This window comes from Artemia franciscana, chromosome 13 (assembly GCF_032884065.1).
Source record: "Artemia franciscana chromosome 13, ASM3288406v1, whole genome shotgun sequence".
In the NCBI taxonomy this organism is placed as follows: domain Eukaryota; kingdom Metazoa; phylum Arthropoda; class Branchiopoda; order Anostraca; family Artemiidae; genus Artemia; species Artemia franciscana.
In genome coordinates, this window is record NC_088875.1 from 23,794,265 (window position 1) to 23,806,511 (window position 12,247).

General features: G+C 35.4%; 1 protein-coding gene across 3 annotated transcripts in view; it reads left to right on the forward strand.

Moving 5' to 3' along the window:
- LOC136035097 (glycoprotein-N-acetylgalactosamine 3-beta-galactosyltransferase 1-like) overlaps positions 1-10,608 on the forward strand; it is a 34,979-nt gene extending 24,371 nt beyond the window's left edge. For 2 of the 3 annotated variants that reach the window (XM_065716680.1, XM_065716681.1), the window contains exons 5-6: positions 2,386-2,528; positions 10,417-10,608. In XM_065716680.1, coding sequence (XP_065572752.1) covers positions 2,386-2,528; positions 10,417-10,551 — 278 coding nt within the window. In that variant the 3' untranslated portion in view covers positions 10,552-10,608. The remainder of the gene's footprint in view (positions 1-2,385; positions 2,529-10,416) is intronic. The other variant, XM_065716682.1, reaches the window with a different exon arrangement.
- Positions 10,609-12,247: the final 1,639 nt, after the last annotated feature.

The following is a 12,247-nucleotide window of genomic DNA, read 5'->3' on the forward strand; positions in this document are numbered from 1 at the left end:
AGAGGGCTCATTCTAACGAAAATGAAAAGTTCTAGTGCCCTTTTGAAGTGACCAAAAAAATTGGAGGGCATCTAGGCCCCCTCCCACGCTCATTTTTTCCTAAGGTCAACGGATCAAAATTTTGAGATAGCCATTTTGTTCAACATGGTCAAAAAACATAAAAACTATGTCTTTGGGATGACTTACTCCCCCACAGTCCCTGGGGGAGGGGCTACAAGTTACAAAATTTGACCGGTGCTTACATATAGTAATGGTTATTGGGAAGTGTGTGGGCGTTTTCAGTAGGATTTTTTGGTTGGGGGGAGGGGTTGAGAATAGGGGGATGGGCTGGGGGAGCTTGCCATCGAGGAATTTGTCATGGTAGAAGAAAATTCCCATGAAGGGAGCGAAGGATTTACTAGCATTATTAAAAAAAAAACAATGAAAAAAGAAATATGAAAAAGTTTTTTTCAGCTGGAAGTAAAGAGCAGCATTAAAACTTAAAACGAACGGAAATTATTACCCAAATGAGGAGCTCACCTCCTCCTAATACCCCGATATTTACGCTAAAGTATTTTTAGTCATTTCAACTATTTATTTTACGGCTTTGGTGATTCAGGGGTCATTCTTAATGAATTGGGACAAAATCTAAGCTTTAGTGTAAAGAGAGAGGTACTGACGAGGGGGGGAACCCCCTCGTATATGTAATAAAAACATGAGAATACAAAACTTCTTTACGTAAGCTAATTTATAAGTTACGTATATCTTTTACTAAAAAAAAGATTCGTAAAAATTAAAAGTTCTAGTTGCCTTTATCTTAATTAACCAAAAAATCGGAAGCCAACTAGGCTTCCTCCCCCGCTCTTTTTTCTCAAAATCATTCAATCAAAATTATGAGAAAGTCATTTAGCAAAAAAAAAATAATAAATATGCAAATTTCGTTTTAATTATTCCTCTGCGGAGAGCCACAATCAAAACATGCATTGATTGAAAAACGTTCAGAAATTAAATAAAAAAAAAACAAGTTTTTTTAACTGAAAGTAAGGAGCAAAATTGAAACTTAAAACGAACAGAAATTACTTCGTATATGAAAGGGGCTGCTTCCTCACCAACATCCCGCTCTTAGATACAATCCCGCTAAGATACAATTTTGAAAAAAAACTACATTTTTGGTGCAATTTTCAGATCATTATCTGTATGACGCCGTACTCTAATTTTAGAAGGTATTTTAGTTACATTTGTATAGACGATACTTAAAAAAAACACATTGTGACGTCGCCAATATGAAGCAAAATGTAAGAAAAAAAGATAAGAAACTCTATTTTTGGTTACAAATAAATGTTTGATATTTTTTGCGTGTGATATATACAACTAAAATAATAGTAGTTCAACTTCAAATTACGCCAGTTAAAAATATTCATTTCCAGGACAACAATAACAATAGTAGTAAATATTGAATTATCAAGCTTCAAATGAATCAACAATTTCATGGTTGCAGCAATAGGTACAACATGCTAAAAACCAAACCACAGCTCATAGTTACCGAAAACTTAAAAACATCCTTTGAAAAAAAGTTCTAGCGAGAAAAGTTTCACAGCTTCATTGGCAATAGCTGTTTATAGTAGTTCTCAAAGGGAGAATTATTAGACCACGGTAGATCAAAAGGGTTAGAGTGAGACTGAATTCACAATACCCAGATAATCTTCTCTTTGAGAACATCCTAAAAAATAATTTTTGGTGATTATTTCAAAAGTGTGATAATGTCATGCTCGACTTCGAGGCGTGACGGTAACGAAATAATCAAATGCTATAGCACCAGGAAATCAACACAGCTAAATTTCATGTTTTATTCACAAACTATGATTCTATGAAGGGGTTGGTAATGATACTGCTATATTAGATTCAGGTGATTAGGCAGCGGTTGTTATTAATGAAGATTCAAACTAAGCTATATAATACTTACTATTAGTAAATCATCTACAAATTACAATTTTTTTATCACTAGGTGCTTTTGATTAAGAAGTGTTTGTTTTTTTTTATCTTGGATACTATGGGTCATGGTTCGTTCCTTACTAGGTTGCAGCTATCCTTGTAAAAAAGATAATGATAATCAATCAGATCAAAGATATGGGATATTGGATGGTATCTGATATCAGATTCAAGATATCAATCAGAGTAGATGAAGAAAGATTAAGAAATAACCAATGAAAGCTTTTCAAAGCATTCTGTGAAAGAGCGTGAGAGATTCTGAGAGTTTCTATGAAAAAGCCCCCGAAGAATACTTCTAATGTGTCAATTGCACGGTTTTATACAATATAATGTTAGTTACATTCTTATTAGTAATATGCAACTTTTTATTTGACTTGAAATATTGTTTTTCATTTAATTTTTCTTTTGCTTTAAAAGCCCGCTTTCTTAACGGACTTGGAATTCGGACCGAAGACAGCGTGGACCAATTTGGGAAAAAAAGGTTTCTACCGTACGGGTTGGACCATCTTCAACTTGGAAATTCTTCTAGCATGTTTAGAAAATACTTTGCTGAGAATAAGGTTAGATATTTTGATTCAGTGACCAGAAGCAATTACAAAAATAAATTTATACTTACAGTCTTAAATTTAGCAGGCGACACCAAGAAAAGTACATACTAATCAGTAATGAATTTGCTAATGATGAATCTGTTATCACTAGAACTTAAGCCCAAGGCCTCGCACGTCGACTAGTGTCTTACCGCGGACATACGATTAAATCCGGAGATACCAAGTCAAACAACTCAACATTTCACCAAAAAATACTCCTCATAACTAATTCCTACAGCCCTTTCAATTTTGAACTTGGAAAGCCTCAAAATGTTTATAAAAACTAAAACGCGTTCAAAACAATCGAATATATTGTATTTGGGACATTCCAACGAAAATGGTTTCTTAACCCATGCATTCACATTCTAAATTGGTTGGTTTTCTAGAGCAAATTTTACATCAAATCAATGAAAAGCAGGATCTATTAACAAATCTTGACTTCCTTCTAACACATTATACTGCAGTGCAAACCAAGGATATCTTAACGCATGTCCTTTTGACGAGTTTCAAATTTTCATTTAATTTCCTAGCTCTCGAATGAAGACTGCACAACTCGTTGGGCAAAACTTAATTTTCCTTAGTTGTAGGTTCAACTATGCAAACATTAATCTATTTTTTCGTTGGGAAGGAGGGGGGGCTTAAATCTCCTTAGTTGTAGTTTCAACTGTGCAATCATTAATCTGTTTTTTTGGGGGGAGGGGATTTACATCTCAATAGTTGTAGGTTCAAATGTGCAATCATTATTCTACTCTTTTGTGTGTATGTGTATGTGTGTGTGTGTATTTGATTCTTTGCCACAATTCTGCTTTTTAAAACAATTAAAAGCTTTAGCGTAAAGAGTGAGGGATTGCGGAGGGGACAACCCATTTCATATACTGAGTAATTTCTGTTCGTTTTAAGTTTTAATGTCGCTCCTTACTTTCAGTTAAAAAAACTAGTTGTTTTTACGTAATCTTTTACTAGGTTACTAGCTACTGCTGCAACCAGATTTAAGTATAATATATATATTTTAAAATTGTGTCCTTGAACGCCTGCTTGGCGCAGTGGTTAGCGTGTTAGTACTCTACTCCGAAGGTCGCAGGTTCAATTTCTGATGCAGGCAATTTTTACACATTTGTCAAGTTAAAATCTAAACAATGCTTTTCTTAATAACTACTTGACTGACACCATTTATGATGAACTATGTCGATCCGTTATGTAAATTTGAATTTAAAAATTAAAATTATTGCCCAGACAATATAAACATTTTTTTAGTTTACAAAATAACTTTAGCGATTCTGAATTGATAAAATGTAAAGATATACTTCTGTCATTATATCTATCATATAATATTATATTATGCTTTTACGCCTTACATTGTTAGAACCTAAGATTATGACGTCATTCATCATACTTGTATATGAAAATACAGTTTTTCGTAAAAAATTATTCTATTTTACAAAATTATTTTTTCAATTACAAAAGGTTTTTTAAATACATTAGTTTCCTAATGTAGATACCGTTAATGCAGAATATCGTAGTTCAAGCGAACTTTCATGCTTTTCAAGCCAATGGATTTTCCTAGTTATTTAAACCAAGGAGCTGTAAGTTTCCTACATAGGGGTTAGGGACAAGGTGATTCTAATGGTATATTTTGTGAGTCGATCCAACTCTATTTTTAGGAACTATGGGCCATTGAATATTTTAGTATGGGCTTCGATCGTCTCTAAATAGGTTATATAAGCTACCGCTGCAACCTGGATTCTTTACTTCATGAGAAATCCAATTGTGTCATACATACTTAAATGCGCCACAAGGCCACGTTTGTGCGTAAGTTTGGTGACAAATAATCCAACAGTGGTTTCAAACAGTTTGCAACAAAGAGCTATAAGTAAAGAGCAACCCGTATCAATAGTATTAAAAATTCTCAAAAATAAGGAATTTTGATAACCAATTAACAGACAATTCGTGGTAACAAACTCTAAGTAAGGAGAGACTCGGTCCAATAGCAACCAAAACTCTAAAAAGCAAAATTTCTTATTGCAATAAATACAAAAGAAGAATTGGCTCTTATGTCGATATGGAATCTATGAAATTCATCACGTTTCATGTTACCCAGCAAAAGCTATCGGCCTGAGAAAATATTCCTGATTTTAGGAAAGAGGGAAAGCACCCCCAAAATGTCGAGGAACCTTATTCAGAATCACACCACCAAATTCAGCGTATCAGATACCCATACTAGAGAAGTTTCAAACTCCAATCTGCAAAACTGGGGACTTTTGTGTTTTTTGCATGAAGATCTAGGATGTGTGATTATTTGCTTCTTTGTTTTGCTGGGTTTTTTTCGTTTTCCCCATTGGTGATTGAGTTTTACCATTGATCCTTGAGGATTGGGAGACGGCTCATTCGAACGGAGAATAATATTTCTAAAACAATTTTTAAGTAACCAAAAAGATTGTAGGGTAGATAGATCTCCTCCCAAACCCTTTTTCCCCTTAAGGCTTTTAAATATAATTTTGAGACAAACATTTTGTTCAGCATAGTTGAAAAGTCAAGTAATGACCCCTTTGGGGATGACGGGATTCCCCATAACACCTAGGGAAAGGACTGTAGGTTATGTAGTTTACCCCTTGTTGACATATAGTATTTGTTATTGGGAAACATACAAACATTTTTGGACTGATTTTTGCGGGAGGTGGAGGAAGTTTGTGGTGGGTGAACTTTCCAAGTGTCAAACTTTACATGCACATATGTTTCATTCGCAGATGTTAAATGCACTTTGTCCTTGAGTATGGAGGTTCAAGTCTTGGTGTTAGTGGTTATTTGGTTTAGAACGGTGGTCAGTGACGTGACTCTGTAAACGCAGCCAGGGTTTACTCAGGTCAAAATGGGTACTTGAAGAAATCTGGGGAATGTAAAGAGAAGGACTTCGCAAATGTACGCCTGGGTATACCAAACAACTGTGTATTTTTCTTCGAGATTTCTTTTTTCAAAGTTGTTATATAATAGAAGCACTTATACAAATTTTTTAAAACCTACGGGTGTAGGAAAAACCCCTCAGGGCCTGCCAGTCAAGTGGAGGACCATCGATTGTAATAAACTTGATCATAGTCCAATGTTTACTTATGTAGATGGAATAGGCTTTTTGGCGGAGGCTTGTACAAGCCTTTGTTTGGATTCTGAGATTTTATTTCATTGCTGCTAACACAACAAGATGATTCGTTACATGGTCTAGACATCTATTGATTTTCAACAACAACAAAGTTGTTACGGTTGTTACTCTTTTTTTAAGGTCTTTTAAAAGTTTGACTCTTTCTCTCAACTCTACTTTTTAAAACAGTAAAAACTTTAGCGTAAAGGGCAGGGCGTTGAAGAGGGAGCAGCCCCTTTCATATACAAAGTAATTTTTGTTCGTTTTAAGTTTTAATGTCGCTTCTTACTTTCAGTTAAAAAAACTTGTTTTTTTATATTTAATTTCTGAACGTTTTTAGTTAACCCATGTTTTGATTTTGGCTCTCCGCAGATGAATAATTAAAGCGAAATATGCATATTTATTTATTTGGCTAAATGGCTTTCCCATAGTTTTGATCGAATGATTTTCAGAAAAATGGAGAGGGAGGAAAAAAAGGAGGGCTGCCCTCCAAGTTTTTGGGTACTTAAAAAGGCAACTAAAACTTTTAGTTTTTTTACAAACGTTTTCATTAGTAAAGTATATACGTAAGTTACGAATTAGCTTACGTAACAAACTTCTATATTCGTATGTTTTTATGACGTATATGAGAGCGTTCACTCACTCGTCAATACTTCGCTCTTTACACTAAAGCTTAAATTTTAAATTTTAAAGCTTAAAGTTTTTAATTCTTTTAAACAGTAGAATTGTGGCAAAGAGTCAAACTTTAGCGTAAAGAGCGAGGGATTGCGGAGGGGACAACTCATTTCATATAAGGAGTAATGTTCATTTTAAGTTTCAATGTCGCTCCTTACTTTTAGTTAAAAAAACTAATTTTTTTTTATTTAAGTTCTGAACGTTTTTGAATTAATACACGTCTGATTTTGGCTCTACGCACATAAATTATTAAAATGAAATTTACATATTAATTCTTTTTTTTTGGCTAAATGGCTTTCTCTTAGTTTTAATCATACGATTTTGAGAAATAAGAGGTGGGGAAGGAGGCTTAGTTGCCCTCCAATTTTTCGGCTACTTAAAAAGGCAACTAGAACTGTTAATTTTTAACGAACGTTTTTGTTAGCAAAAATATACGTAACTTAAGAATTAACTTACGTAACAAACTTTTATATTCTTATATTTTTATTATGCTTATGAGGGGGTTTGTCCCCTCGTCAATACCTCGCTCTTCAGAAAGGCCATAGAATAAATAGTTTAAATTACTAAAAATACTTTAGCATAAAGAGCGAGAAATTTATCTCCTCCTAAATACCTCGCTCTTTATGCTTAAGTACATTTAGAGCCCCTCATATGCGTAATAATATCTGTTCGTTGTAAGTTTTAATGTTACTCCTTACTTTCAATTGAAAAACTTTTTCATTTTTATTTTTCATTGTTTTTTTTTATAGTAGTGCTAGAAAATCCTGTGCCCTTTTCATTGAATTTCTCTTCCCCCATGACATATCTCTCTAAGGAAAGATCCTCCCACATAGCCCCCTCCCCCAATTCCACCCCAAACCAAAAAAATCCCCCTGAAAACGTATGTACACTTCCCAATAACTATTACTGTACGTAAACAATGGTCAAAGTTTGTAACTTGCAGCCCCTCCCCCAGGGACTGTGCGGGAGTAAGTCATCCCCAAAGACATAGCTTTATGGTTTTCGACTATGTGGAACAAAATGGCTATCTCAAAATTTTGATCCGTTGACTTTGGGAAAAGATGAGCGTGGTAGGGGGCCTAGGTGCCCTCCAAATTTTTTGGTTACTTAGAAAGGGCACTAGAACTTTTCATTTCCGTTAGAATGAGCCCTCTTGCACTATTCTAGGACCACTTCGTCGATACGACAACCGCTGGAAAAAAAAAAAAACAATAAAACAAATAAACACGCAGCCGTCTTCTGGCAAAAAATACGAAATTCCACATTTTTGTAGATAGGAGCCTGAAAATTGTTTTATAGGGTTTTCTAATACGCTGAGTGCGATGATGTGATTTTCATTAAGATTCTATGACTTTTAGGGTGTGTTTTCCCCTATTTTCTAAAATAAGGCAAATTTTCTGAGGCTCGTAACTTTTGATGACGAAGACTAAATTTGATGAATCATAATTTGATCAGCATAAAAATCCGATTCTTTTGATGTATCTTTTAGCATCAAAATTTCGTTTTTTAGAGTTTATATTACTATTGAAACGGGTCACTCCTTACTACAGTTTGTTACCACGAACTGTTTGATAAATACTTCTTACGGATGTTCCAGGGCATTCGGTCTATTTTAACCTTATCTTAACTCGTCTTGGCCTAGTAAATTGCCTCCTTTGAGTGGCAATATTTCAAATTTACCATATTTGCCTCGAAAACGCTGGAATTCTGCCAACCGAATGTTTGACTCAGTTAACAAATTGCACGTTTTTATGGCACTTAGTATTTACCATGTGACATATAGTGATTTCAAATTCTGTCGGTCTGTCTGTCGGTCCCGGTTTTGCTAATTTAGGCATTTCCAGTTAAGCAAGGACGATGAAATTTGGCAGGCGTATCAGGGACCAGACCAAATTAAATTATAAATAGTCTTTTCCCCGATTTGACCATCTGGAGGGATGGGAGAGTGGGGAGACGGTTAACTCAGAAAAAATTAGAAAAAAATGGGGTGTTTTTAACGTACAAACAGACGATTGGATCTTAATAAAATTCGATTTTTAGAAGGATATTGTGCCTCAGAGTCCTAATTTTAAATTCCGACCAGATCTGGTGACACTGGGGGGAGTTGGAGGGAGAAACCTAAAATCTTGAAAAACGCTTAGACCGGAGTCCTAGATACGTGGTTGACATAACCAGAACGGATCCTCTCTCTCTGGGGGAGTTGGGGGAGGGTTAATTCTGAAAAATTAGATAAAATGAGATATATTTAACTTACGAAGGAATGACCGGATCTTAATAAAATGTCATATTTAGAAGGATCTTATAACTTAGATCTCTTATTTTAAATCCCGACCTGATCTAGTAGCACGGGGGGGGGGGGGCTGGGGTGAACCAAAAATCATAGAAAAGGATTAGAGTGGAAAGATCAGGATGAAACTTGGTGGGTAGAATAAGCACAAGTCTAAGATACGGGACTTACATAACCGGACAGGATCCTCACTCTTTGGGTGAGTTTTTATTCGGAAAAATTAGAAAAAATGAGGTATTTATAACTTACGAACAGGTGATCAGACCTTAAGAAAAAAATTTCTTATTTAGAAGGAATACACGCTTCAGAGCTCTTATTCTGAATTCTTACCAGATCTGGTGACATTGGGGGTAGTTGAAGGGGGAAATCGGAAATCTTGGAAAACGTAAAAATTGAGGTAAATTTATGTTAGGAGTTGGTGATCGGGTCTTCAAAAACTCGATATATAGAAATATTTAATGTCTCAGATGCTCTGTTTTCAATTCGAATCGGATCTGGGGACATACGAGTTCAGAGGGGGGAAACAGAAATCTTGGAAACCAGAAATCTTGGAAAACGCTTAGAGTGGAGGGATCGGGATGAAACTTGATGAGATGAATAAGCACAAGTTCTAGATACGTGATTGACATAAGTGGGACGGTTCCCCTCGCTTTGGGGAGGAGGGCTGTTAATTCGGAAAAAAAATAAAAATTAGGTATTTTTAACTTAAGAGCGTGTGACCGGATCTTAATGAAATTTGATATTTAGAAGAAACTCATGTCTCAGAGCTCTTGTTTTTAATCCTGATCAGATCTAGTGACACTGGGCGATTTGGAAGGGGAAACCGTAAATCTTGGAAAACACTTAGAGTGGAGAGATCGAGATGAAACTTGGTGGGTGGAATAAGCAAATTGTGGTAGATACGTGATTGACGTAAATGGACTGAATCTGCTCTCTTTGGGGCAGTTAAGGCGGGGGGATAGGGGTTCCAGTGCTTTGGCAAGTTTGGTGCTTCTGGACGTGCTAGAACGATTAAAATTGGTAGGCGTGTCAGGGACCTAAACAAATTGACTTGTTGAAGTAGTTTTCCCCGATTCGACCATCTGGGGAACTGAAGGGAGAGGAAAAATTAGAAAAAATTGGGTATTTTTTATTTACGAGTGGATGATCAGATCTTAATGAATTTTGATAATTAGAATGACCTTGTGTCTCAGAGCTCTTGTTTTAAATCCCGACCGGCATTAATTTTCTGATTTTTCTTTTAAATCAATCAATTGATTCTTAGAATTTTTCTAGAGCTCAAGCCATATGATCTCTTTGCTCTTCCGACCTCCAATATTCCAAGTACTATATAAGCTCTTTGCTCTTGTTCATAGCGAATTTTTGCAAATACTTCACGTGGAAATAAATTTAAACAGAAGGTAAGAACATAGGCAATCGTGACCTTAAATCCTCCTAATTCTTAAGGCCCATGTCGGGGCTATTGTTCCCTGGTCCACCTCGAAATAGAATCCTATTCCTTGGTGAATCTCCATTTTTTCATCGATCCTTAGGTTCCTTTGGGTTCGTTTGGTTTAAAAAAAAACAGTAGGTTGTATCCCAAATCAGGGGAAGCGTATGACAGTTTTCAAAATTTAATTTAAAAAGTTAAAGCAAATGTACAGGGAATACTTCATTCAGATGAAGCTAGGTGTAGTAATAATTTATGAAATATAAAACCTTTAGGTAACCTTGTGAACCATCGATAGGCTCGCAAAATTCCAACTTTTCTCATTTCTTTTTTTTATCAGAATGTCTCTGATGTCACGTTTTCATCTACAACTGTTGCAATTTCTGGTGTCGATCATGATCTACTCTACGTTTTAGACTACTTCTTTTACAAAATTAGACCACATGGAATTCAGCTATTGGAGAAATCACTGTAGTTTAAATGTTTTTAAGTTCTGTTTTTGTATAGAATAAAAATGTACCAATTTTTATCATCTGAATTTTTCTTATTGTCCACTAGCGTTGAAGCAATCCAAAGATTTTCCACACACGAAAAAAATATGATAAATATGTTCGTACTTAATGGAACAGCTTTATCAAAGCTTGAGAGATTAATTGTGCAGCCATTGACTCATCAGACAACCAAACGGTAAACTTCCGTCTCAATCTATTAGAAAGCCTCTATATTTATACCCCCACAAGAAGTTCCAATTTCTCTTGAATCTTTCTTTACAACCTCCCCCTACTCGATTCTTGGACAACCTGTTATTTGTTTTGCCCTAGATGGTTGGCCAAAAAAGACGATCTGTGGCCTGCTAGTTTGATGTGGCTGCACAATATAACTCATCAGTAGTTTTATCCATGACCTCCACTTCTACTACTACTACTACTAATAACTCACTGCAGCCCTTAAAGCATATTTTAATGCTGTCTCTTCTTTCCTTACAGTTCTCTTATTTTCAAATGATCTATCACTATCTCAAATACTTATTGTGCACACCCCTTCCCTCCTCTACTAAGCATTTTCACTAAATTTTTTTGCTGCGTTTCTAATTATCCTCTCTAAGACACCGTCTGATACCTCAAAGACTGTTTTCCTAAAACTATTCCCATCCATATTCTCCGTTTTCCAATTTGAGACTTTTTAGTTTGATATCCAACTGTCCTTGAAAATTTCAATCAAATTCTCCTCATGTGTCTATCAACATAACAAACTTGCTGGAACCCTCGAAACTACTAGATAGTGATCTTAACTCTTTACATCAATAACAACACTCTTATATACTCTGGCATATGGTATCGATTAGGCCAGCTTTCTGTTTACAGTTTCATAATCAATAAGGTTAAACGTTAGCTGTGTTACCATTATATGGTGCCATGTCAACTTATGGGCCATTTTATGACCAAAAACTATATTGTTTATAACTGCATTGTTATATTTACGAAAATGTAGCAGTCTATAACCGTTACTATATTCTTTCCTACAACAAATTTGCATAGGCTAGGATGCTATCTAACCCTGTCATTATCAACCTGAATATTAAAACTCCCCAATAAAAATACCGTAATTCTACCTAGGATCCTGTCTACCTGTTCCTGTAACTGTAGATAAAGTTCATCTGTCACTACTATCTCCTTCAGTCGGCTCTATATTGTTTATAACTGCATTGTTATATTTACGAAAATGTAGCAGTCTATAACCGTTACTATATTCTTTCCTACAACAAATTTACATAGGCTAGGATGCTATCTAACCCTGTCATTATCAACCTGAATATTAAAACTCCCCAATAAAAATACCGTAATTCTACCTAGGATTCTGTCTACCTGTTCCTGTAACTGTAGATAAAGTTCATCTGTCACTACTATCTCCTTCAGTCGGCTCTACAGGAGCATATGCAACTAAGACTGATATATCGCACTTGTTAGTCGTAAAATGAGTAGCTAGTATTCTACCTTCCTAACATGAGAAAGATCTCGCAGCTTCATTATTCATCATGAGCCTTCTCCCTGCCGATGCATCCCGTCCTTCCTGTTTGAACAAATGACTTCTGTATCATCTAGTTTCATGTTTTCTACCCCCCTGGAAAGGTGATCCTGAAACCTCTAACAACTTCAATTTAAAACGTATGA